The sequence below is a fragment of the Zea mays genome, chromosome 4, assembly GCF_902167145.1.
Source record: "Zea mays cultivar B73 chromosome 4, Zm-B73-REFERENCE-NAM-5.0, whole genome shotgun sequence".
Classification (NCBI taxonomy): Eukaryota; Viridiplantae; Streptophyta; class Magnoliopsida; order Poales; family Poaceae; genus Zea; species Zea mays.
Window position 1 is genome coordinate 197,228,970 of NC_050099.1, and position 23,458 is coordinate 197,252,427.

At 48.8% G+C, this 23,458-nt stretch overlaps 1 protein-coding gene, 1 non-coding gene and 1 pseudogene across 2 annotated transcripts; 1 reads left to right on the forward strand and 2 right to left on the reverse strand.

Annotated features, from left to right (window-relative positions):
- Positions 1-6,770: 6,770 nt before the first annotated feature.
- On the reverse strand, positions 6,771-9,405 carry LOC100304356 (Pentatricopeptide repeat (PPR) superfamily protein). The gene is made up of 11 exons (NM_001165794.1): positions 9,127-9,405; positions 8,909-9,056; positions 8,666-8,768; positions 8,463-8,530; positions 8,202-8,363; positions 7,943-8,098; positions 7,756-7,873; positions 7,555-7,649; positions 7,301-7,453; positions 7,088-7,183; positions 6,771-6,953 (listed from the first exon to the last, which is right to left on the reverse strand). The coding sequence occupies exons 1-11, from the start codon at positions 9,381-9,383 to the stop codon at positions 6,852-6,854; spliced, it is 1,458 nt and encodes a 485-aa protein (NP_001159266.1). The 5' UTR covers positions 9,384-9,405; the 3' UTR covers positions 6,771-6,851.
- Positions 9,406-9,699: 294 nt separating this feature from the next.
- LOC111591485 (U2 spliceosomal RNA) lies at positions 9,700-9,902 on the reverse strand. The gene has a single exon (XR_004858093.1). It is a non-coding gene; the product is annotated as a U2 spliceosomal RNA (small nuclear RNA).
- Positions 9,903-10,631: 729 nt separating this feature from the next.
- Positions 10,632-11,055, forward strand: LOC109945901 (splicing factor 3A subunit 1-like; annotated as a pseudogene).
- The last annotated feature ends 12,403 nt before the right edge of the window (positions 11,056-23,458 follow it).

Genomic DNA, 23,458 nt, shown 5'->3' on the forward strand with positions numbered 1-23,458 from the left:
AACACGCTTGCCCGCCAGCGGCAGCGCTCGGGCCGCCTTCGAAGCCTTCGCCACTCCGCTGGCCGGGGGCACCACCTTCGCTGACTTGGAGCCTCCGGCGCCCGCCGTTGCCTCCGGCGCCTTGCTAGGTGCAGAGGCGCCAGCCTTCGCCGCCAGCGGCGGCTTACCTCCGCCGGAAGCCACAGCCTTCGCAGTTCCCCGCGGCCTTTTCGGCCGAGCTTCGTGAATCCTGACAGCCGCCTGGCGTTTTTGCGCCGCCCCTTGGCGATCCTTGTCCATCACTGTCCACACAACAGCACCGATATTTCGCCCGTAAGGAAAAACTCTCCACCGATGAACCATACGAGATGTAAAACAGTCCTCCTCAGCCGCGCAGGGGATAGGAACATTTCTAGGCCAGCAACCCCCGGTAACCCTCAGCATCCGAGCCGAAGACTCCCGGAGCTCGGGCGAAGACATCCTCTCCCCCGGGGCCGCACACGTCCTCATTAAATCCCTAGCAAAACTATCAGACACCCCAATCCCTCCCATCGCAGTACCTAATTTTCTCTTTTTTGAGGGAGGGGCGGCCGCCGGCGCAGGGTCGTCTCCTGTCTCCACCGCCGGTTTCTTCCCGCGGCGGTCGGCTTCGTCTTGACCAGGATATCCATCGTACGGCAATTGATTTAATTCGAAGACCCTGTTCAGACGGTCATTTGACCCGCGGATATCAAAGCTGCGCTGGCCTTCCGTCCTCGGCACGTAACGCCCCACGAGCCGCACGGCCCCGTCCTCCGCGTCGCGCACAAAGGCAGCCGGGTCGCGGTTCCGCAGATTCAGTGCGAAGGCAGGGCTTCGCACAACCCTCCCTCCGTGAAAAGGCATCTGGCGAGGGCACACTTCGCCCAACACCCAACCGTGCGCCAAGGGCCACACCCCATACGCCACAAACTCTTCAACTAAATCACGCCCACTGCTCTGACCGGCGGCGCACCGAAGGGCCCCTTCGTCTGCATCTTCCTCTGCCACTTCAAAAGGCGGATACACAGAGTAATAATGAGAGCACATCTCAGACACAGGGAGACCTTTATGGCCTTCGACAGTACCCTCCGCAACGTAAAACCAAAATTCATTCCAATTGCCCCACTTGTTGCGGGCGCACGGAACCAACTCCACTACTGGCATTGTGGTCTTGCCGGTCTTCGGCGTGAATGTGCATGACCCGAACTGGGCAACTCCGTCCCCAACCATCCTCTTCTGCCAATGCAAACAATAATTCTTCGCAAAAACTTCAACAGACGGCTGCCCGCCGTACGAAGTCGTCGCCCAGACATACTTCGCCAGCGCCACCATGGCATTCGGTGTCAGCTGATGTATCTGAACATTGAATCTACGCAGGACTTCGCCGACAAACCGGTGCGCAGGCAAGCGGAGACCGGCGGCGAAGAACGCCTCGAAAACGACCAACTCACCCTCCGGCTCGGGGACTTCCTCCGTCCCCGGAGCACGAGCAACTCCGCCGCCAAAGTAGCCCAACCGCTGCATATCTTCAACGCGGGCTGACGTCATCCGTGACACACCAAAATCAACGGAGTCGCCGGCGCGCAACTCCTCCACCATCACGCTACTCAACGTCTCCTCAGACGAGGCGGCGGCCGGCGGCGTGGTGTCGGAGGAAGAAGAAGAGGACGACATTGCTACGTACCGTCAGCGGCGGTGGGCGGTTTGCTTCACTCGAGCCAGCACTCCGGCGAGCAAAAGGAGCAGCGGAAGAAGAAGAGCAGCAAGGCGGCGGGAGGCTAGGGTTTTCACGGAGCGCGGAAGGCAAAGTTCAAACAGCGCCGGCCCCCGCCCCCTTTTATAGGCAGGGCGCGGCTCTTCGGGAAACCCGCAATCCGACAGGGCGCGACGCTTCGGGAAACCCGCAATCCAACAGTACGCCGTCCATCAACGGTCACATCAGAAACCCCCGCGGAACCACTTCGAGCGAGGGCAGCGTCTCCGCCATCTAGCGACGTCTTCGGCACCAGGTGACTTTGTCGAACTGGTCCCTCGGAGGGCAAATGTTGGGGCGAAGGCAAAGACGCCACCCTTCGCTCGTCGTCTCTCGCTGCAGTCGCTGGTTTGATGAAGACAAAACGGGCAGGGACACCCTTCGCTTTATTCAGCACAAGACGAAGGCCTGCGGTGACGTCTCCCCGTAGCACGGCCTCGTCCTGCTCTGAGGCCCACGTGTGATCTGGCCCATTGTAACGGGCCCCGCGTGGCCGCCTTTGTGTTACGGGCCTAGTTTGTAAAGGCATTCTTGTAATTACGGCTTGTAACCCCGCTTTATGGGAATATTCTGGGGATATACTAGGTGTCTGAGGGCACATGCGTCCTTAACACAAGGCGCTGGGCACTCAGATACCTATAAATACCCCCGCACAGTGCCCGTGAGAGGCTGGATGAACAGAGCTATTGCCCCCGTGCACGTAACCCAGTTGTCACCACCGTTCACCCTTGTTGGCCTACTTGCTGCTGAGAGCAAGTTCCAACATCCCGCGCCCGGGTCGGGTGCGCTTGCAGTAGGGGGTTACAAGCGTCCACGCGGGAGAGGGAGCGAGCGGCTTCAAGCGAGCGCCTGTCTCGTCCTCGTCCCCGCGCGGCCAACCCTCTCTAAGAGGGCCCTGGTCCTTCCCTTTATAGGCGTAAGGAGAGGATCCAGGTGTACAATGGGGGGTATAGCAGAGTGCTACGTGTCTAACGGAGGAGAGCTAGCGCCCTAAGTACATGCCGTCGTGGCAGCCAGAGAGATTTTGGCACCCAGCTGGTGTGATGTCGTGGCCGTCGGAGGAGTGCTGGAGCCTGGCGGAGGGACAGCTGTCGGAGCTGTTGAGTCCTTGCTGACGTCCTCTTGCTTCCGTAAGGGGGCTGAGAGCAGCCGTCGTCACAGAGTATGCGGGGCGCCATCATTGCCTATCTGGCGGAGCGAGCCAGATGGGACGCCGGTCTTGTTCCCCATGGCCCGAGAAAGTTCGGGGTAGGGTGATGATGGCGCCTCCTGTCGACGTGGCTGGTCTGCGCCCTAGGTTGGGCGATGTGGAAGCTCCTCCGAAGCCGAGGTCGAGTCTGTCTTCCGTGGCCGAGGTCGAGTCCGAGCCCCTGGTTCGGGCGAGGCGGAGACCGTCGGCTGAGGCCAGGGCGGAGTCCGAGCCCTGGGGTCGGGCGAAGCGGAGTTCGTCGTCTTCTGGGGCTGAGCCCGAGTCCGAGCCCTGGGTCGGGCGGAGCGGAGTTCGTCGTCTTCCGGGGCTTAGCCCGAGTCCAAGCCCTGGGTCGGGCGGAGCGGAGTTCGTCGTCTTCCGGGGCTTAGCCCGAGTCCGAGCCCTGGGTCGGGCGGAGCGGAGTTCGTCGTCTTCCGGGACTTAGCCCGAGTCCGAGCCCTGGGTCGGGCGGAGCGGAGTTCGCCGTCTTCCGGGGCTTAGCCCGAGTCCGAGCCCTGGGTCGGGCGGAGCGGAGTTCGCCGTCTTCCGGGGCTTAGCCCGAGTCCGAGCCCTGGGTCGGGCGAAGCGGAGCTTCCTATGGTGCCTGCGGCCGGGCCTGACTGCCTGTCAGCCTCACTCTGTCAAGTGGCACCACAGTCGGAGCGGCGCAGGTGGCGCTGTCTTTCTGTCAGGCCGGTCAGTGGAGCGGCGAAGTGACGGCGGTCATTTCGGCTCTGTCGGCTGGGGGCGCGCGTCAGGATAAAGGTGTCAGGCCGCCTTTGCATTAAATGCTCCTGCGATTTGGTCGGTCGGTGCGGCGATTTGGTCAGGGTTGCTTCTTGGCGAAGACAGGGCCTCGGGCGAGCCGGAAATATGTTCGCCGCTGGAGGGGGGCCTCGGGCGAGACGGAAATCCTCCGGGGTCGGCTGCCCTTGTCCAAGGCTAGGCTCGGGCGAGGCGTGATCGAGTCCCTCGAATGGACTGATCCCTGACCTAATCGCACCCATCAGGCCTTTGCAGCTTTATGCTGATGGGGGTTACCAGCTGAGAATTAGGAGCCTTGAGGGTACCCCTAATTATGGTTCCCGACACAAACATACTCATAGAAGAGAGAAAAGTACAAATAATTTCTCGGTTTTGCACCCGTGACGGACCATGTAGACATGTCGACGTGGAGCCTTCTTAGAGAGGGGAGGCAAAATGACCTTCGTTGTCCCTTTCCTTGTAAAGGATTGTATTCAACGGTTAGAAGGCGACTGCTACAACCTACGATTGCACATTGTTCTTATCCCTCCCTTTCCACCTCCCCTCCATCTAAGTGCGTTGAGGGAAGATGGAGAGCACATCAATGTCCCGATGGGCGGAGTCCTATGTTTCAAAGAGGGAAGGTGAAAGGTTCATTGCTAACATGAGCGAGCTCTTACCACGTGAGTGTGGACTAGATCTGTTTGGTGAGGGGACCGGACTTTTCATTGATCTTGTGCCTTGAATGCAAACGAGAAAGGATGGTTGAGCTTAGTTGTGTGAAGGGAAATGAGAATAGGGTAGGGTATTCTTTAAATGCCCTAGGAACACAATCGGGGTACGTGCTCTTTTGAGAAATTGTTCACTGCATTTTTTGTCCTTGTGGAAGTTGTTGATTTGTGGACTTGTTCTTTACATTTTTAAGATATGTAGATGCCTGGAAGGTGTACCTTTTACCTTTGGTAGAAGCAGTATCTACAAGTTCTTGTTGATGCTAAGGTGAGCATTGAACTTTAGTGGGAGGAAGAAGAGAACAGTGGTGACGGTTTCGAGGAAGAAGTGGGATCAACTAGAGTTTATGAAAGCGAGAATGTAGACAACAACGGTTTGGCCAGAACGGATGATGGCTTGGTCAAAGTAGTGAAGATATCGATTTCGTTGGTAGTGTGTGTTCTTGTTGTGCTAGTGTTGTATGTGTTCAAGTAGAGTAACGAAATGTGTGTGTGGTCGTAAAAAAACTCTATAAATCACCCGCGAATCGCGTATGGTTATTCGCCTCCCCCTATACCAGGCTTATCTCACCAGAGGCAAAACTAATCACAGTTGTTTGACTAGATCGGAGGTGAAGATAAGCCGGTGTACTAATCTGGCCACGGTTAACCCCTCTCCTCGGCTTGGCCGCCACATCCACTATTTCTTTCAGAGGCTCTGCTTCTCTCTCCTCATATGCATCCGCCGTGAGCCTCCTCCAGTCCTCCTCTTCCTTACCCCAATCTCGCCTCAAATCCAATCCCATTCCCACCTCACAGTCTAGCTTGCCTCGCATACTCCTCATCTCTTCTCCTAGCCTTAGGTCGATGTTTGCCTAGGCTTCCACCACGGATTTGGCCCCCAACCGTGTTCCCTTGTTCGCTTGCTATTGTCTCAATCATTGATACTTGTTCCCCCAAAACCCTGGGCTCCAGTCAATCGTTGCGTCCCTCACACGGTGATCGAGGCATCACTGATGATGGCAAGGATGATGCGGTGGCCACAGCCAATGACAGCGCGCAAGTCCCCCGTGCGACTGGTGGTGCGGCATGCGGGGGTGCTCTTGCTGCCTTCGCCTTCACCTAGCAACCAGATAAGTATTACCTCTTACATGCGCAATCAACCAGGCAACCACCATGAATGCTTCCTCCTTCTCCTTGTTGTTGATGTCATATATTAACCTCCAACTTCTATTTTCTTTCCTCGCCGTTGCCTCGCTCACCCAGATTCTTCTGCACCATCCCGTCGTGTTCCTTGTCTCCGCCCCCTAACCTAGATTCTTTTGCATCACCACAGATGACTTCGACCTTCCCTCGTTGGCAAGTGTCTCGAACCGTTGCCGTGACTCTCCGCCACCAAGCGCCTCTGCAACTAGCGGGGCAAAGGACAACCGAGGGAGAGGATGGTGGAGTAGCCGATGGAGAGGAGGAGGAGGCGCTTCGGATGAGGACTTTAGTTTTGTATTGGTTCTATGACTCTCTGCCATGTACCTCTGCAGGTAGCGGGGCAAGAGCAACCAAGAGAGAGGAGGCGCCGTCGCTAGCGATGCGTGGTTAAACAGCCGAGGTAGAGGAGGCACTCCGAATGCCAATTTAGTTTTGTATTGGTTGTTAGCAAATAGTGAAATATTAAAGTCGATTATAATATATGTATTGCTCGTTTTTATATAACCACTGTGAATTAATATTTTATCGAATTATGTAACATCGCAAGGCACATGTATTGTACTAGTTGTGTTTTATATTTTATACTCAAACATAATATAAAACAAAGTCTATCTATGTGATATATAAAAAAATGAAGAATTGTACACAATGTGAGTTTGAACCTTGATCGTTGGCTCTACATTCACATCCATTTAACCAATAAAACACGTATATTTTTGTGTTTATATTCTACACTCAAGCATAATATAAAAAACCCTACCTATGTGATATATAAATACTGTAGCAATGCATGGGTATGTAACTAGTCCTTGTTTAAGAACCAATTGATGCAGTGACAGGTGCAACTTGAGATTTTTTTTGTTTCTGCGTTTTTCAGGAGAGTTTCTGTTGTTTGATTTGATGCAAGGACAAGTAAAACTGAGTTCTGACTTGCGCTGATGTAGTTTTTCACTTGTCGAGACTTCATCTCTACTTGGATAGGCAATCTGTTGGAGTTGCACTGAGCTTCCTCTGAATTAAAAAAAAAAACCAAATCCCCCGGTCCATGATCTAAGAACAACCCTTTTTCTTTGAGAACGTGTCTAAGAACAACCTTGGAACTTGTGATTGTCTCCAAACACGAAATCAATGGCAAGCTTGAAGGTTATACCACAACTTTCATGGACATGACCAAGAATTTATTATTTATTTCTCTAAATTAATTTCCTACCATCTGAATGAAGTTACCACATCGATGGATCGAATTACATCAGGACTTCTGTCGGGCCTGTGGTGATTGCCCTTCTTGATGTGTATTCCTAGGAAACAGAAGCTCATGTATTTGCTTCTCTGCAGAGAACTCTGAAGTGGCCTGCAGTTCAAATGATTCAGAAACGGTATAACCACGTGATAGTGCAACGCAATTAACTTGTTTCAGTTATTTTTTTTTCGGAGTTGCTCTTTCACATAATTTAATAGGCTCATAGAATGCCAAGCGTGACAGACCTTTGTAGGGAAAGCAAATCTCAATGTCTGCACTTGAGTTCCTGAGCACACTCTCAGGTCAAAACCAAGGCAGTCCACTCCGATCACCGCTGCCTCCTGCGAAAATGTAAATGGACAATGTTTATTTATGTTTTAGTGCCAAACAGAATGTGTTTCAGTTCCATCAGTGCTGAACTTAAAACGGTGCTGCCAGTCTATCTGAAGGGAGTGTACCTCTACTTGAATGGCCTTGCTCCTCCAACAGAGAGATTTCAGAGCCTGGGTGACCTTGTCTCCACCAGCTCTCAGGCGCGATATTACGTTCGGTGCAGAATGCGCGATGATGTCCGGCTTAGCCTTCTGGTATTCTTCAATCTTTACCTTTGGCTACATGGCGATATTTTTAAACTATCAGTTGTGAAGTTAGAACTGCAGAGAAGAGCTATGTAAAATCCTGACATGCCGATTGTCAAATGAAAGAAGCATGCCTCAGTTCCATACGCAGTGATCAACTCGATGCTGAGGACCTCGACCTTGAAAAAGGTGGCACCACTCTCCTTTGTATCTTTCTTTGGCGCGTCACCTGCCAAGAACGACCTGCTGTAAGAATCGCATGCTCTCGTAGAATGCAGACATCTGCTGGATACAAGGTGGCTGGTCTGGTTTTAATTCATTCACAGCAGTTATACTTGATATATGCTTGGCAACCATGGTGCTCTCCTCAGCAAAGGCAGGCCTCAGCTGGCCCTCGACGACAAGGCTTGCAGGTGGCCGGTCCAGCCAGTCTATGCTAGACTTGGTTGCAGTCTGGGAATAATGGATTTAGTTAAGAGTGCAGTTGCTGACAAGACATGCTGCCAAACTTCGATCGTGTACCTCTACAATCATCCTTGCAAAGTACAGTGGATGGCAGGAATTCACGGTCTCAAGGTTGGACCAGCTTGGTAGGTCCTCGTCATCGTCGTCGTCGTCCTCCTCCTCCTCTTCCTCTCTGTCATCTTCGTCGTCCTCATCAACCGAAAACACACCCTCCTGCATGTTTTTACATACATCATCTATGTCAACCTCTCTGGAGTCTAGACAACTGAAACCAGCAACCTCTCTGGTGTCTAGACAATTGAGGGTTCATCCTAACCACGTCGTTGAAGTCCTCGTCAAAGTCGCTTTCCTCATCATCGTCGGAGCCGTCATCGTCCTCATCGCCGTTGTCGTCTTCTTGCGCAAACTCTGTGGCGGAGGCCGAGACGAGATCCAAGTCGGCGAAGACCTGTGTGTTGTCCAATCCGATGATAACGTGCTGCACGCATCAATCAACAACAACGACAGATTACCAAGGTGTCACACACCGACAGAGTCATAAGGTGGATGAAACAGGGGAGGAAATCGGAGGCGTCACCGCGATCTTGTCCTCCCCCATGATGCTCTCCAGCAGCGCGTCCTCGTTGTCGACCTCGAAGTAGATATCTGAGCAGGTTACCACACATCAGTTTCAGCAAGGGAAGGTGAAAAAACAGTGTCCCGTCCCGCGGCAAGTTACAATTACAGGAGCTTGTAGCTAGCTGCATTGCATCAAGCGGGGGAGGAGCCTGGTGCGCGCACCTCCGTTCTCGTCGGTGAGGTAGGGGAACTCCGGCAGGATGATCCGCTCGTGCACACCGTCGCCGACGAGCGTGGAGATCATCACCGTCGCCTTGTTGTTCACCTGCAGTTTATGTTCGTGCGCTGATTCTCTTAGCATTTCTTTGTGAAGTGTGACGAGTGGCAGCTGGTGGCAATTGCAATTGGCGAGCACCGAGCAGAGCTGGAGAGTGTGGCGTTATTCAGGTTGGTCAAGTGATTGACCTCGACGATTGTTCGGGCTGACTCGGCGTCGGTCAGGTGGGCCGGCTCGCCGTCGTCCAGCTGCACCGCCTCGGAGATCTCCTCGAACGGGTGGTACCTCCCCCTCGCCGGCTGCTCGTCCATGTGGTCCGGCGCCGACGCGACGGCCCTGCATCATTTGGTCACCAATCAACCAGCAGCTGGAGGCTCAGTCACTGCTCCAAGACATACTTACGTACCGGCAATGGCGGCCACGGCTGGCGCCGGATACCCGGCGCGCTCGCTCATTGTTCCACCAGGCGCGGCAGCGGCAGCGACAGCGAGAGTGGCAGGGAAGGCGACCGTGACACCGGAGAGAGAAGAGACCCGAGCTGCCGGTGGCTCTTGTTGCAACAACGAAGCTGTGACGCGAAGCGACAGGGGGAGCGCGGCGGGAGGAGGGGAAGGTGGAGCACGAGGGGTCCGGCGCTGCAGCGGTGGCAGCCGCCGGCAGCATGGTATACCATGCAACGGAGCCGCGGCGGAGATAGTTTTGTGTGGCGCGGCCGCCTCTCGCTCCCTATCCCCCCAAACCGGAGCTGTCGCGAATAATGCTGTGGGATGACGTCTACGTCGGATCTCGGCCTGGGCTGCCGTCTTCCATGGGCTGAGAACGTGGGTCGCACGTTGCAGCCCAGTCCAAACATTCCTTAGAGTGTACGTTTTTTTTATAGTGGAAGTCTTGATACTTTTGACCCACCCGTGCGTTGCAACGGTACACGATCGTATTTCATGATATTGGTTGGGATTGCAACGGTACACAATCGTATTTTATGATATTGGTTGGGATGATGAGGCCGTACCCACAATACAATCAATGGTTAAGCGAAATAAACCAGTCATATGGACCCTCCCCAAAAATTATCAATAATATATAGATTTAATATCAAAGTGAACATATTGTTTATAGACCAGATATTAAATTGATAAGAATAAATATTACACTTTGTTTTAGCCAAAAGACCGAGAAAGATATGAGTTGAAAAAAAAATCAAATCTCTATTTTATAGAGCTCTCTGTAGCTCGTCCTCCTTCAGCTAACGGGGTGTTACTATATGTGTACGACTTCCTATCGTATTGGGCTTGGTGGCTTCTCACGGTCTATATATGGTGTAATAGCCTTGATAAATTTTAACTCAAGACATTGACTCCATATAAACACACGATATGACTGCTGGTTTTAAAGACCCACAATATCTTCCACTGAACCTATGCTCTTTTATTTTCTCTTAAACACACACATTAAACACATGATTCATGGATAGATAGAACCATAAAGATGTCTCTGGCTATTGCACAATAATCTGACAGAGAAGAAAACATGCCTCAACAATTATCAAACAGAGGCCATGCAGGGATTCATGATGCAACATGCATGAGCCATTCATGAGTTGAACGGTGTCTAGTATCGTCTTGTGTCATGCACGAGGGGTGGTTAATTTCGATCCAGCTACATGAAATAGATGAGATAATGAACCAAATGCTTCAAACAACAGCCATCCATTATGTATCTGTCGTCCATGCTTTGCATCGAAAGGCCACCAACCATCTTTATCTCGTTCCCAACTGGCCTAGCTCTAGCGAAACAGTACACGCTCAACTTCGAATAGAGCTACAATAAAATGCTCGCCAAGGACCCGTCGCAAGCGCGCGACAGCCTTGTAGCTCCTCACTCCTAAGGAAGCACTTCTCATAGCAGCTAGAAATGACTTGTGACGCTTCGTCTCTCTTCTCTGCCACGACGCTCGTGACGATGACGCTCATCATGCTCATCGGCGATGGCAACACTATGTGCCACGCCGTGCGACACCTTGCTCACGCCCCACCCCCCATCGCGCCTGTTGCCATTTTGGGCATTCCTATCGTGCCGAAGCTGTCGATCGTGCTCGTGGCCACCCTTCCACTAATGCTTGCCTTACCGACGGTTCCCGCGGTGGGTGTCGTCCCACAGATCCATGTGGTGTCGAACATCACCGCGCTGCCCCCTATGGTCGGCTGCAGTACCCACCATCATGCCAAAAGTGACGCTGTCGCCAATGCCCGCCGTCGTGCCGAAGGTTGGCGCCTTGCCGCCAATGCCCATCGTCGTGCCTAAGGTTGGTGACTTGCCGTCGATGCCCTCCGTGTGACCCGTGCCTAACCGCCGATGCCCTCCATCCTGGCATCGTCAGTCTCCATTAGATCCCACGAACGCGACACGAACTCGGTGGACAAGCCTGTGAAGAGGCTCGTGGAGTTAGTGAGCCAGAAAATCAGATGTACGTACGTGCGTACCTTGGAGGACGTAGGTAAGTCGGAGTAGCTGGAGAGCGTCGGGCCACCGGCGCCGAGCAGATCCACCACCGCTATCGCTTGAGGGGCCTCGGTACGACTTTTTGTAGCCAAGTTGGTGGACGGATTAGGATGAGTAAAATGGCTCCACCCCACTGCTGCTGAAACCGCTTTCCCTCGTTTCTATGCATGGAAGACGCGACGTGTGTGGGTCTGCTGGAATTGCTTTCCCCGTCCCCTACGGAGCGACGTTCATGGGTTGTTTGGCTCATGTCACGGTGCATTTGGCATGAGACCACTTGCCATGTCGGTCGTTGCTATGAACGAAAGACATGGCGTGCATGGGTTTGTGCCATTTTGTGGGTGACTGAGGCGCGCACGCACAGCGCGGGGCGCGGGTTCGCTGAGGTCGGGAGTGGATAGACAAATTGGATTAGATGCGATCGATGTGAAGAGAATGTGTCTTGTGGGCCATTTCAAACAATAGAAGGGGTTATTTGTAGTAATATGACGCGGGACAACCGTCAAAACTGGTGCTTTCATATAGTAGAGATTAGTACAATGCATATACGCTGCGACGACATGTAAATAATGATTACATAGAAACGAGCAATATATATATATATTATTAACTTTAATATCCCACAAATTGTTTGCCAACAACCATATAAAACTAAACTCGGGATCCGGAGCACCTCCTCCTCTCTCGACTGTTGAGACATGCATCACCGGCACCACCTCCTCCTCTCTCGCGGCTCTTCTTGCCCTGCTTCCTGCAGAGGCGCATGGCGACGGAGAGTCGTGACAACGGTTTGAGGTGCTTGCTGACGGAGAAGGTAAAGACGGTGGTTGGTGAGTCAAAGGCCACCAGGATGAACTGCTCGATGTTCTCTATAGTGGTGCGGAAGAATCTAAGTGAGAGTGGGAGACAGGTAAGAGATGGGAAGTTGAGGATTAATATACGACATCAACATCGAGAGTAGGAGAAGGAAGTGCTCATGTGTTTTTTATGGTCACCGGGGAAAACCCCACCTGAATATATTGATTTGGTAATGCCTTAAGAAGCCATATTATCATAGTAGAAAGAGGAGGGAGTTTGATTAGAGCATTACCACTGTGAACGCACGACACCAAAGGTCAGCCACGGCGGTGTCCTCACGAGTCACGCCACAGTTTGGTACGCCAAAGGGCGGCCTCATCCTTGCACACCTTTGAAGATCACAGATTTCCTTCTCTTCCACAGCATCTAGCAACACAACAACACAAGCGTGTGGAACTACCGGGGGATCGAGTTGGGGGGCGCAGGAGGCCGAGGACATGGGAAGCATCCTCAAGATCATCGTCGCAGATTGCACACGAGGCGTTTGGCACAATGTATTTGCGATGGAGGTTGTTCCTTGTTTGGAGGCGGTCACGGCCAGCGAGCTAGGCGCAGGGGCACCCGGTTGCGACAAGCGAACATGTGCTCCGGAGCCACGACTCCTGCAGAGCTTGCACGGAGGATATGGTACAGTGAGGTTGTGTGGAGCTTGTCGTTGTCGTCCACGAGTGTATAAACCCTAAAATGGGGATTCTAAGACTTTAGCCATCCAAGAAAATAGTATTAGTATTATTCCTATTATTGTATTTTACCATGGAAGCATAAATTCCCTTTTGTGGTTAAAATTATAGATAATCAATAAGCACGAGGCCCGCGAGCCCGGTACGAAGCCCGCTGTTTGGGCCCGGTCCGAGCCCGGTTCTATGCGGGCCTGGGCCGGCCCGGCACGAATAAGCAGGCCAGGCTCGGACAACAAACTAGGCACGGTGGGCTAGCCCGGCACGTCCCGTTTACCTCTAAGTCCGTTAAGCCCACTTTTTTACACTAAAACGTGCTTACCGGCTCGTATAGCCCGCTTTTTCGGCCCACTTTTTCGTGCTAAACGGGCCGGCCTGACCCGTTTAGACCCGCTGCGGGCCGAGCTCGGACAGGAAATTGAGCCCACGTGCGGGCGGCCCGTTTGGCCATCTCTAGTTAAAATAAATACAAAAGAAAGAAAGAAATAAAAAAATGAAGATATTGCATCATGCTGAACTTTTTGGGGTGTGCATATAAATGTGCTTTGATATTTAAACTAAGATGTGAAATCAAATTGTGAAAACTGAAATTTAATTAAATGGAAATAGGAAAAAAGAAAACATCTTCTGGACCAACTCTATGAGCTGGCAAAATCCCCTCTTTCCCACGTCGGCCCACCTGGCCCGGGTCGCGTGTCTACGCCAACAGGCGGGACCCGCGGGTCGGCCGCCCCACGCGCGCTACCGCACCATCCAATGTGTGGGCCCTATCAGGCTGATGAACACTCCTCACTGGCGTGTGGGTCCAGAAGGTCAGGGTGCCTTCCCCTTGCTCCGCACGAATGGAGCCTCGAGCTCAACAAACTGCGCTGAATCCTCCGTGGTTGTTGCGGTCACCCTCTAGTGTTTATCTACCAGGCGCAACTCCCCTGCCTCCTCGTTTCATTTCACCAGAGCCAAAATCGAGCACCAGCGCCAGAGCGAAGGGGAGATGAGCAGGGAGCGCCTGCCAACGCCGTCCCCGTCCACGACCGACGTTCGGGGATCTGTGACGAGTCTGGGAGCTTCGTGGAGTTGCTTGAGAGGCACACATGGCTGAGTGGGGAAGGATTGACCACCGTGGCGGCCGGAATTCTTCATCGAACACAGAGATCCACCGCACGCTGTGGGTGGGGCTTGGCACTCCTTGAATCACGGTGAGCAACCCCCTTGACGATATCCTATCATTATTGCTACTCGTTACCGCATTCGGATCGGAGTTAAGCACTAGAATCGGGTCCTAGGAAAACTCCGACCATGGCGCCGCCGAGATTCGGCATCGAGGGGATGGAAGGGGACGTGGTCGTGGATCCGCAATGGGACAATTAGGAAAGATCTAAGCCACCTTTCCCCCTCGCTTCGCTTGATCCACTCCGTTGGATCTGGCCGAAGCGACCAGGATTAGATAGCGCGTGTTGATTCGACTGGGTGTATCTAGGCCCTTGGTTTGGGATCGGACGAATCCAGAAGGACCTCTGTTGTTTAAAATCATCACCGTCGATCCGTGATCCTGAGGCTGATATCGCATACCGCTTCGTAAGCCCTTGAAATCTGATCTGAATGGTCTGTTTTCAATCAGATGACTCAAATCCAATACCCCTTCATCATGTCCTAATTGTTAAAGAGTCCCTAGAGTTTTTAATTACTAACTCACAGTCCTATATCGTTCAAAAAGTAACACGAATAGGTCCAATTTTTAACAGTAAGGCCCCTGACTCTTTAGGAATTGTGGTAGTCGTCCAGATACCTATGATTTTCATAAAAATCCTTGGAAATTCATAACTTTGTAGTTTTGACTCCGTTTTCATTCCATTTGCATTAGCTTCGTAATGAACTTGCCTACACACTAAGAATAATATTTGTATCATCACACCTACTTTTATAATTGAGTATTTAACTAACCTCTGATTATTTGGTTAATCGATCCAGTCAAAATCAACTTAACTATAAGTCGACTAATATATGTTCCCTACCCAATTTGCAACTTAGAATGAGGTTCACGTAAGTTAATTCTTTGTAATATTGTTATAACATAAATTATATAAGTTAACATAACATATATGCATTTTCATTATGTAAGGAAAATGGACCCCAGACCATTTGTCTAAGTGATTTTGGTTTTTGATGATCAACATAACCTTGTGGACTAATATTTCCCAAGTGTTTGGTGTTGTAGTTCACAGGATGCGAATTGGATTGGACTGAGGCTCTGAGGATGCAACACCTCAAAGAAGATATTATAAGACCCATATAAGACATTACAAAGGATATTGAAGACACTTTATACATGCTAAGGGTCCAACACATCAAGAAGTAAAAGTGGGATGCAAAGCCACAAAACAAAAGTGAACTTGACAAAGTTGAGAGGAAGGGCTGACTGAATTGGAAGTGTTTCACAAAATAAAATCTACTCAAACTGACATGACTACAACTTGGAGATGTAGATAATTTTATAAGCTTTCCAAAAAGTCTGAGATCATCAAAATCGGAGTTAGGAGCTAAAAGTTATGTCCACAATACAAAGTTAGAATTGTTGAAAAAACTGCAGCAGCATAGGGGCTGTTTCACTGGACTGTCCAGTGTGTCAAATTTGCTCAAAATTGTATGGCTTCAACTCTGGGATGTAGAAAATTTCATAAGCTTTCCAAAGAGTATAGGATCATCGAAATCGAAGTTCAGAGCTAAAAGTTATGGCCAAAATACGACAAGCAAGCATGTGTTGTCCGATGCACATCACTGTCCGGTGCGCCATCTCCGGAAGCTCTAATGGCTACCTTTAATGGCTAGTACACGTGGCATGTCTAGTGCACCTGTCCGGTACGCCGCAGAAACCTACAGAACTGCTTTCCAACGACTATATATGAGTTGGGGCCTTATATTTCACCCAACTGGCCATTTGGAGGTGTGGGAGCCCAAGCAACATACCAACACATGCTATAGACATTTCCAAATGCTCAAACACCCAAGTTCTTAATAGAATCACTCGGTGATTAATGTATGTGCTTTACGAAGTGCTTAGGTTAGTTAGACCACTTATGCGCTTGCTCTAGGTTGTTCCTAGTAAGTTGAGTGAGTTTAGAAAAACCCCACAAAACCCCTCGGCTCTTGTGTGAGCCATTGTAATATTGTACCGAGTGAGGCGAGAGTCTTGTGAGACCGTGACAACCGAGTTTGTGTCACGACCGCCACCGTGTATCGAAGGGAACGAGGCCCGCAGCGGTTCGTCCGGAAGCTCGATAGTGGAGACAGTGGGGAGCGTCCGAGAGGAGCCGGAAGCGGGGCACCACTTGTGTGTGCATAAGGCCCGTGGCTTTCTATGGAGTTACTCGACCGAGGTGCTTGGCCCTAGAGTGGGCTACCCTTTGCATAGGGGCACCAACGAGGATTAGTCGAAACCTTGCGTGATCCCGGATACCTCGTTAAAAATATCGGCGTCATCCACGAGAGTTTGCATCTCTACCTTGCTCTTTACCTTCCATATTTTATTATGTATTTAAGTTTCAATCTCGCCTTTCTAGTTAGATTATTTAGGGTTGAAACTCAGGCTTTGCGGTAGAGATAGCAACACTTAGACAAAACCTAGTTTGCATATTCTAGATTATTTATTTGCATAGGTTTTTCTCTAGGGATTTAATTGTGGCCTAGTTTAAATATAGTTTTTAGAAGTCCTAATTCACCCTCCTCTTAGGCGTCACAATTTCCTACAAGTGGTATCAGAGCCCGGTTTGGCTCTTTTGAAACGTTTTACCTTCACCGCTAATCAAGTCGGCGCTTTTTAGAGGAAGGAGATGGATACCCATAGGCCACCACACTTTGACGGCACTAACTTCCCATTTTATAGTGCTAGAATGGCTTATTACCTAGAGGCCGTTGATCTAGGTGTTTGGAGAGTCACTCATGACGGGATGAAACCACCTAAAAATCCCGAGAAGCTCACCATGAGTGAGGAAAAAGAAATTTATTTGAATGCTAGAGACAAAATTTGCTTGTATGAATCTCTTAGCATGGAAATTTTCAACCAAGTTTTACATGAAAAACTGCTAATGAGATTTGGCTAAAATTGCATGAGCTCTATGACGACACATCCAATGTCCATGAGCAAAAACATTGCCTAGTCTTAAATGATTACAATTCTTTTGCTATGAAAGATAATGAGCTTGTTAGAGACATGTATTCTCATTTGAATCTAATCATCAATGAGCTTAATTCTATTGGAATTAATAAGCTTGTGATGCGGACATTGTGAGGAAGATTATCTTCCTACTGCCACAACAAAGATATGGGAGCATCATCACCATTAATCACAAGATAGAGGACTTGAGTACAATGACCTCGACAATTGTGATCAGAAAGATTGCGACATTTGAAATGTCACGAAAGATGTGTTAAGAGGAGCCAACTTCTTCAAGGTCATATGCTTTTGCATGTGATGAAAAGAAAGGCAAGAAGAAGGCTCCCACTCCAAGCTCCTCAAGTGAAGAAGAGGAAGAAGAAGAAGGATGTGATGATGATGAAGATGATCAACCCTCAACATCATCCTCCGAGGATGGAGAAACAATCCGACGCGTCGAAAAGGTAATATGGTTTATTCACAAGATTAATCTAATGGGTGTGCTCCTGCAGGTCGAGGATCTTCTTTTTAACATTGACAGAAAAAAATCAAAGAAAGAGAGGATGCTTCGCATGCGAGGAGAAGGGCCACTTTAGGGACAACTGTACAAATATGGCCGAACCCACAAAGAGGAGGAGCAAAGGCAAGGCGCTTACAAGTGTCAAAACTTGGGATGACTCTTCAAGCGAAGATGAACCTCCAAGGACACGCAGTCACCGCCCTTCATCACGCTCTTCACGGTCATCACACAAATGCCTTATGACAATAGGTAAAACAAGTATCCCATCCTCTAGTGATGATAGTGATGGTGAATGTGATGATGAGGGAAAACCCTCCTTAGATGAATTTACGCATGACGTTAATTTTTTTTGAGGATATCTGCACTAAACAAAAAGGTCAACTTAAAACTTTGAAAAATAAGTTGATTGGCTCTCAAAATGATTATAAATGTTTGCTGGAAAAATTTGAAACATTTGCAAATTTGAATTGTGAGCTAACAACTAAAATTGAGCAATTAGAGTCTAATGCTCCATCCTCACCTACCGATGATAGCCTTATAAAAAAGAATGAAAAACGTAAGGCTAAGTTAGTGAAAGTTGCCTAGAGGGGGGGTGAATAGGCAAGTTAAAACTTTTTCAACAAAAAACTAGAAGCAAACTGGGTAAAACTGAATTGATCTCGAAATTCACCCAGTTAACTTTGGAAATGAGATGTTCTAGTTGATCCATAGGGTTCAAAGTAGTAGATCTGAGAAGGGCACTTCTCAAAATCCACAAACCAAAAAGATATAAACAAATCTTCCACATAATGGTGAGAGAACGAAGAACACAAGTAAGCACAATGAACAAGAACACAAGAGACACAAGATTTATCCCGAGGTTCGGTCACACCACCAAGGTGCCCTACTTCCTCGTTGAGGCGCCCACAAAGAGCCGGGTCTCTTTCAACCCTAATCCTCCCTTTGCCGACTACAAAGGTCAAGCTCACACACTAATCTTTGCTCAAACGAGCGGGTAATACAAACTTTCTTGTGGTCTTCCACAAGATTTGGAGACTCACAAGAGACACCTAGTCGTCTAGAAGCTAGAAGCTCCAAGAGTAATGAATCCACAAAGAACTCGATGTAGTACCAAAGCTCGAATGAAGAAGAGTAAGAGAGATTTGGAGATGAAGCACAAAAACCGCAGCTCTCAAACTCACTCAAAGATTTCTCTCCAAAGATTTGAAATGGGAGAGGCAAGAGATGTGTGAGAGAGAGTGGGAGGTGTTCTTCAAGTTAGAAATGGAGTTTGGGTCGTGCTCTTGTGTGTGGGGAGAGAGGTAGGAGTGAGTATATATAGGTGGAGCTCAAACTAGTCGTTGGGCAGATTTTTCTGTCTGAGACCGGTTGAACCGCCCCTGGCAGGTCAGGCAGACTGTCTGCCAGTCTGACTGTCAGACTGACTGGCAGACTGACCTGCAGACTGGTCAAGTTGACCAAGACCGGTTGAACTGCCCCTAAGACCGGTTCAACCGCCTGGGGCAGGCTGACAGACAGTCTGCCAGTCAGACTGGCAGACTGCAGGTCAGACTGCAAAAAATAGGTCCTGACACCGGTTGAACCGCCCTTAGGGCCGGTTCAACCGCCTGGGGGTCAGATTGGCAGTCAGTCTGCCAATCAGGAGGTCAGACCGGTCAGGTGACCCTAACACCGGTTGAACCTCCCCTAGGACCGGTTCAACCGGTTTTGACCAGTGAGGTCCGGGGAAAGTACCTCGGCTGAACTTTCCCTAGATACCGGTTGAACCTCTCTGGACCCCGGTTGAACTTGCCCTGGACCCTGGTTGAACCTGCCTGGACCCCGGTTGAACTTGAAGTTCATCTGGAGTTGAGAAAGCTCAACTCAGCTGAAGTTCAGCTCAGCTGCAGCTCAAGAAGCTCAACTCAGCTGAAGTTCAGTTCAGCTGCAGTTGAAGAAGTTCAGCTGCTTTTCAACAAGAACACTCTAGGTTTCTCAAACCTAACCGCGGTTAACCATAGAACGTTCAAGAGATTTTTGGTTTTCAAAAATAGCTTTTGAATATAGAGGCTTGAGCTTTGGCAAACACCAACCTTCTTTTTGGATCCCTCTTTATAGTACGACGATTCCTATACTCAAGTTAAATAAAATATAATTAAGTAAACTCCTTGAGTAATTGGCATCTCATGTGTGATTTCTCCATGGCGTTGCTTCATAAGGATCACAAACATCTTTGTCTCACCTTTTGAAGCAAACATAAATCAAACCCTGTGACTTGTACCATATCACCATGTATGAGTTCAAAACATGGCTTCAAGTCACCTTGCTGATGCATCAACATGTTATAACTCTTCATAGCTGATTAGTTCATCGACTTAGTGCAAGTACTCTCTTCTTCACCTTAGCCATGGTACCTCGGTCCACAAGCCGTCGCTTGGCCTTCACCTTCGCTTAGTTCATCGAAGCCCTTTCCTTGCTATCTTCACCCTATCAAGCCATTCTTAGTCACATCATATTGAGCATCCATTGAGAGAATCATTTCTTCAATATTGTGAACCTTGCTTGAATGTCTTCTAGATATAACCTGTTGGGGACTTGTTCTCAAATGCTTTGAATTAAGAACAAGGCAACACAAAAATGTTAAAGGTTAACATCCTTCGTCCTCCGAAGCATTTTTTCCCTTAGGATATAATGAACTTCGGACGAAGGTCACGAGCATAATATTACGAAGGTTTCACCCTCGTAATTAAACTTATAAAGATAATACAAAGTAAGATAGAACATGAAACATTAAAGATAAATATATTAAAATGAATGATATTTGAATACAACGTTTAAGTACATTTATACCTTTGCCTTGACAAACAATAATTCCCGAGTGATGCGTTAGCAATTACAGGAATTCGTGAACAGTAAAGGAATACTGTTCACTATTTATAGGCACAGAACACAGCCTGTGAGGAATTACAATCATGCCCCTCATAAAAGTTTACCACAATGACTCAGACCCCTATGGGCTAAAGGGTCATTCTATCTTTAAGTCGGTTCGACCCTTCATCTTCGGATATGTTATAGTACCGAAGCTTCATGAATGATGCCTTCGGCGTCACGTACGAGCAGCTTCAGCCGAAGCTGTTTCTTTTTGCAGGACCTTCGGCGACGAAGCATGGTCCCAACAGTAGCCCCTTCACGGTGCTAGATCGTTTTTCGTAACGAGCTTGATCCGTGAAAAAAGTTTCTTAGGCTTCAGGAAGCCGAAGGTCCGAAAAACACCTTCCCTGAGCTCGTTGTCGAGAAACGATACAACTAGGGATGAAAGTGGTAATCCGAACTTTTAGAACAAATTTAATATTTTAAAATAGATATGTATAAAATTTGATGTTGATCTTTTCTTATGTTATCAAGCACATTAGTATAAATATGAATAAAATATTATATAAGTTGTTTTATGTATTATTTGCTCCCTACAACACAAAAAGTTGAAAAAATTACCGAATTTGTTTCCGAATCCATACCGAAGTTTATATCTATTATTTGAGAAAATGTAGGATGAATTTGAGGTTTACCTTTTATGAATCTTAACAAGCTGGATGTTAAAAACAAGAATATAAATTTGTATTGTATATTCTATATCTTATTTATTCGCAAAGGAAAAACTGATTACCGAATAAATACCGTTTCCGACCGTTTTCATCCCTAGATACAGCTTTCGAGCGCATAGCGGTCCCACCATGCAGGTTCACTATTCTGGTTCTTTGCGGCCCACCGTTCAGCGGGTGCGAGCAACTGTTTGCCTGGTGTAAAAATCCTGACGATTCACCTTCTTACCTGCAGCACTATATAAACAGACGGGTAGGTGTGAAGTTACCACAGCATTCATTGCTTATTGCACTGTTTTGCTGCCAAAATTTTTAACCATAGCCGAAGCTTGACTTTCGCATTCAAACGAAGCTCCAGTTTGGTGTTTGCTTCGTCAGAAGAAGAGCTTCGGAAGAAAAGGTTATTAATTTCCAAGAAATTTTTCAAGAAATTCAAAATTAAATGGCCAGAGTGCGCTCTACTGCTAGAGTTGAGCGCGAGGGAGACGAAGCCGAAGGTGCGGAAATTGTTCCTATCTCTGAAGCAATGAAGCGATCTGGATTGATGACATCGGAAGACACCCCCGCTGCTGAAGCAGAACAAGCAGATATTGAGGAGGCTGATTCTGACGGTGATTACAATATCGCAGTACCGAGCAAGCCTAGTCATCTGGACTTCGGAAAGTCGACCATCTCGAAGGCTGATTTCCCAAAGATGGTGAAGTCGGGCTACTTTAGCGAAGATGAGAAAAAGATGATTCGCTTTGGTGGAGAAGAAATTACCCCAAAGCCACAAAAAGATGAAATAGTGATTTTCAAGAGTTTCCTCAAAGCTGGTTTGAGATTTCCTTTGAATAGGATGATTGCTGATGTGCTAAAAAAGTTTGGGATCTATTTTCATCAACTAGCTCCTAACGCTATTGTTAGGCTTAGTGTTTATATTTGGGCTCTCCGAAGCCAGGGGGTGGAGCCATTTGCCGAAGGCTTCTGCCGAGTACACGAGCTACACTACCAAACTAAGGCCAGAAAGGATGGGCTACATGAAAATTTTGGTTGTTACAATTTTGCCTATCGGAAAACTACAAAATTTCCTGTGATCAGCTACCGAAGCAAGTGGCTGGCAGGCTGGAAATCGGAATGGTTCTACGTCAAAGTTGATGACGACAAGGAGAAGCTTGTACAAAGTCCGCTTGAACTAATCTTCGGAGAAACCCGACCCCAGTGCAGTATGACACCCGAAGGTCCAACCCAAACGGCGCTGGCTGAATTCAGAATTATTGCAGAGCACATTGGCACTAGGGATTTGGTGCAGGAATTTCTAGCTTTCAAAGTATTTCCAACTATGAAGAAATGGGCTATGCCGAAGCTTAAAGGAGAGAAGAAAGAGGGGGAGCTTGTCCGACTACCCTATCATTATAAATTCAAGAAATATTTTAAGGCACCCTGCCAAGAATGGCTCGAAACAATCGAAATAATGAGTACTGAAATTTTTGGAAATTACTCTAAAAAAGAGGACCAATTGATGACAGCAGCCTTCGGCACCCGGCCGAAACGAAGGCTAAACAGAGTGCTTGATGCTATAGGCTTTTAATATCCTAATTATGGGCGACTGGGCGGAGATGCTGGAGGCCCGAAGATAAAAAGAATTGCCAGCGCCGTTGACGAAGAAAGCACCAAAGTGGCCAAAAAGAAAAAGGAAATTTCTGAAAAGCTGAGCCCTGAGCCGAAGGTGGCTGCTGCAAGAAAAAGGAAAACTGCATCTCCAGAACCGAAAACATTGGTTCGAGAAGAAGAAACTCCTGCGACACCTTCTGCTGCCGAAGTAGAAGAGATTCTGAAGGTAATGACTGAACCCTTGCCTGTCAAGCTAAGTCTGCTGGCGCCGGAACTGACGAAGTTTTTTCAGAAGGACAAAGAAGCTTCGGCAGCAGAAAGTCCTGCACTGCCGAAAAAACGAAGAATTATTCAAATAGCAGATGTGATTCATCAGACGCCGCCACCGGCGACAGTGTCAAAAATTGTTTCTGCCGAAACCGCTGAAGCCGAAAGCGCCACAGCCAAAGCTACCAGAGTGGAAACCACCGAAGCTGAAACCGGCGAAGCCGAAGCTGCTGGGGCCGAAGCCGGGACCACGGAAGGTTCGAATCTGGAAACACTCTTGAAGTTATTGACAATATTCTCCTGAAAATGGCTGAAGAAGAAGCTGCTGTGGCTGCGTTAAACAGAGCAACTGAAAAGGGAAAAGAGCAGATCGACGACATTTTAGAAGAAGAAAATTTTAACTTTCAAGATTTGCTTGGGCAAGAGCTAACAGGCCCCGAAAAAGAAGAGTTGAAAAAATATGCCATATCTTGCGGGTATAAGCCAGGGGCTACGCTATTTGGTGGGGTCAACGAAGGGAAGCTAAGATGCCTTCGAAACCGCACCGAGGCCAAAGTTGTTAGAACCCTCTCCAAAAGCGTTGGCCTGCCGAAACT

What these genes read in the sequence shown, in the direction of transcription:
- LOC100304356 (NM_001165794.1), bottom strand. Translation starts at nt 9,383, where the DNA reads ATGCTGCCGGCGGCTGCCACCGCTGCAGCGCCGGACCCCTCGTGCTCC. An exon ending in AGCCGTGGCCGCCATTGCCG is followed by an intron (nt 9,057 to 9,126) that starts GTACGTAAGTAT and finishes CAAATGATGCAG; the next exon opens with GGCCGTCGCGTCGGCGCCGG. An exon ending in TTGCAAGGATGATTGTAGAG is followed by an intron (nt 7,874 to 7,942) that starts GTACACGATCGA and finishes CATTATTCCCAG; the next exon opens with ACTGCAACCAAGTCTAGCAT.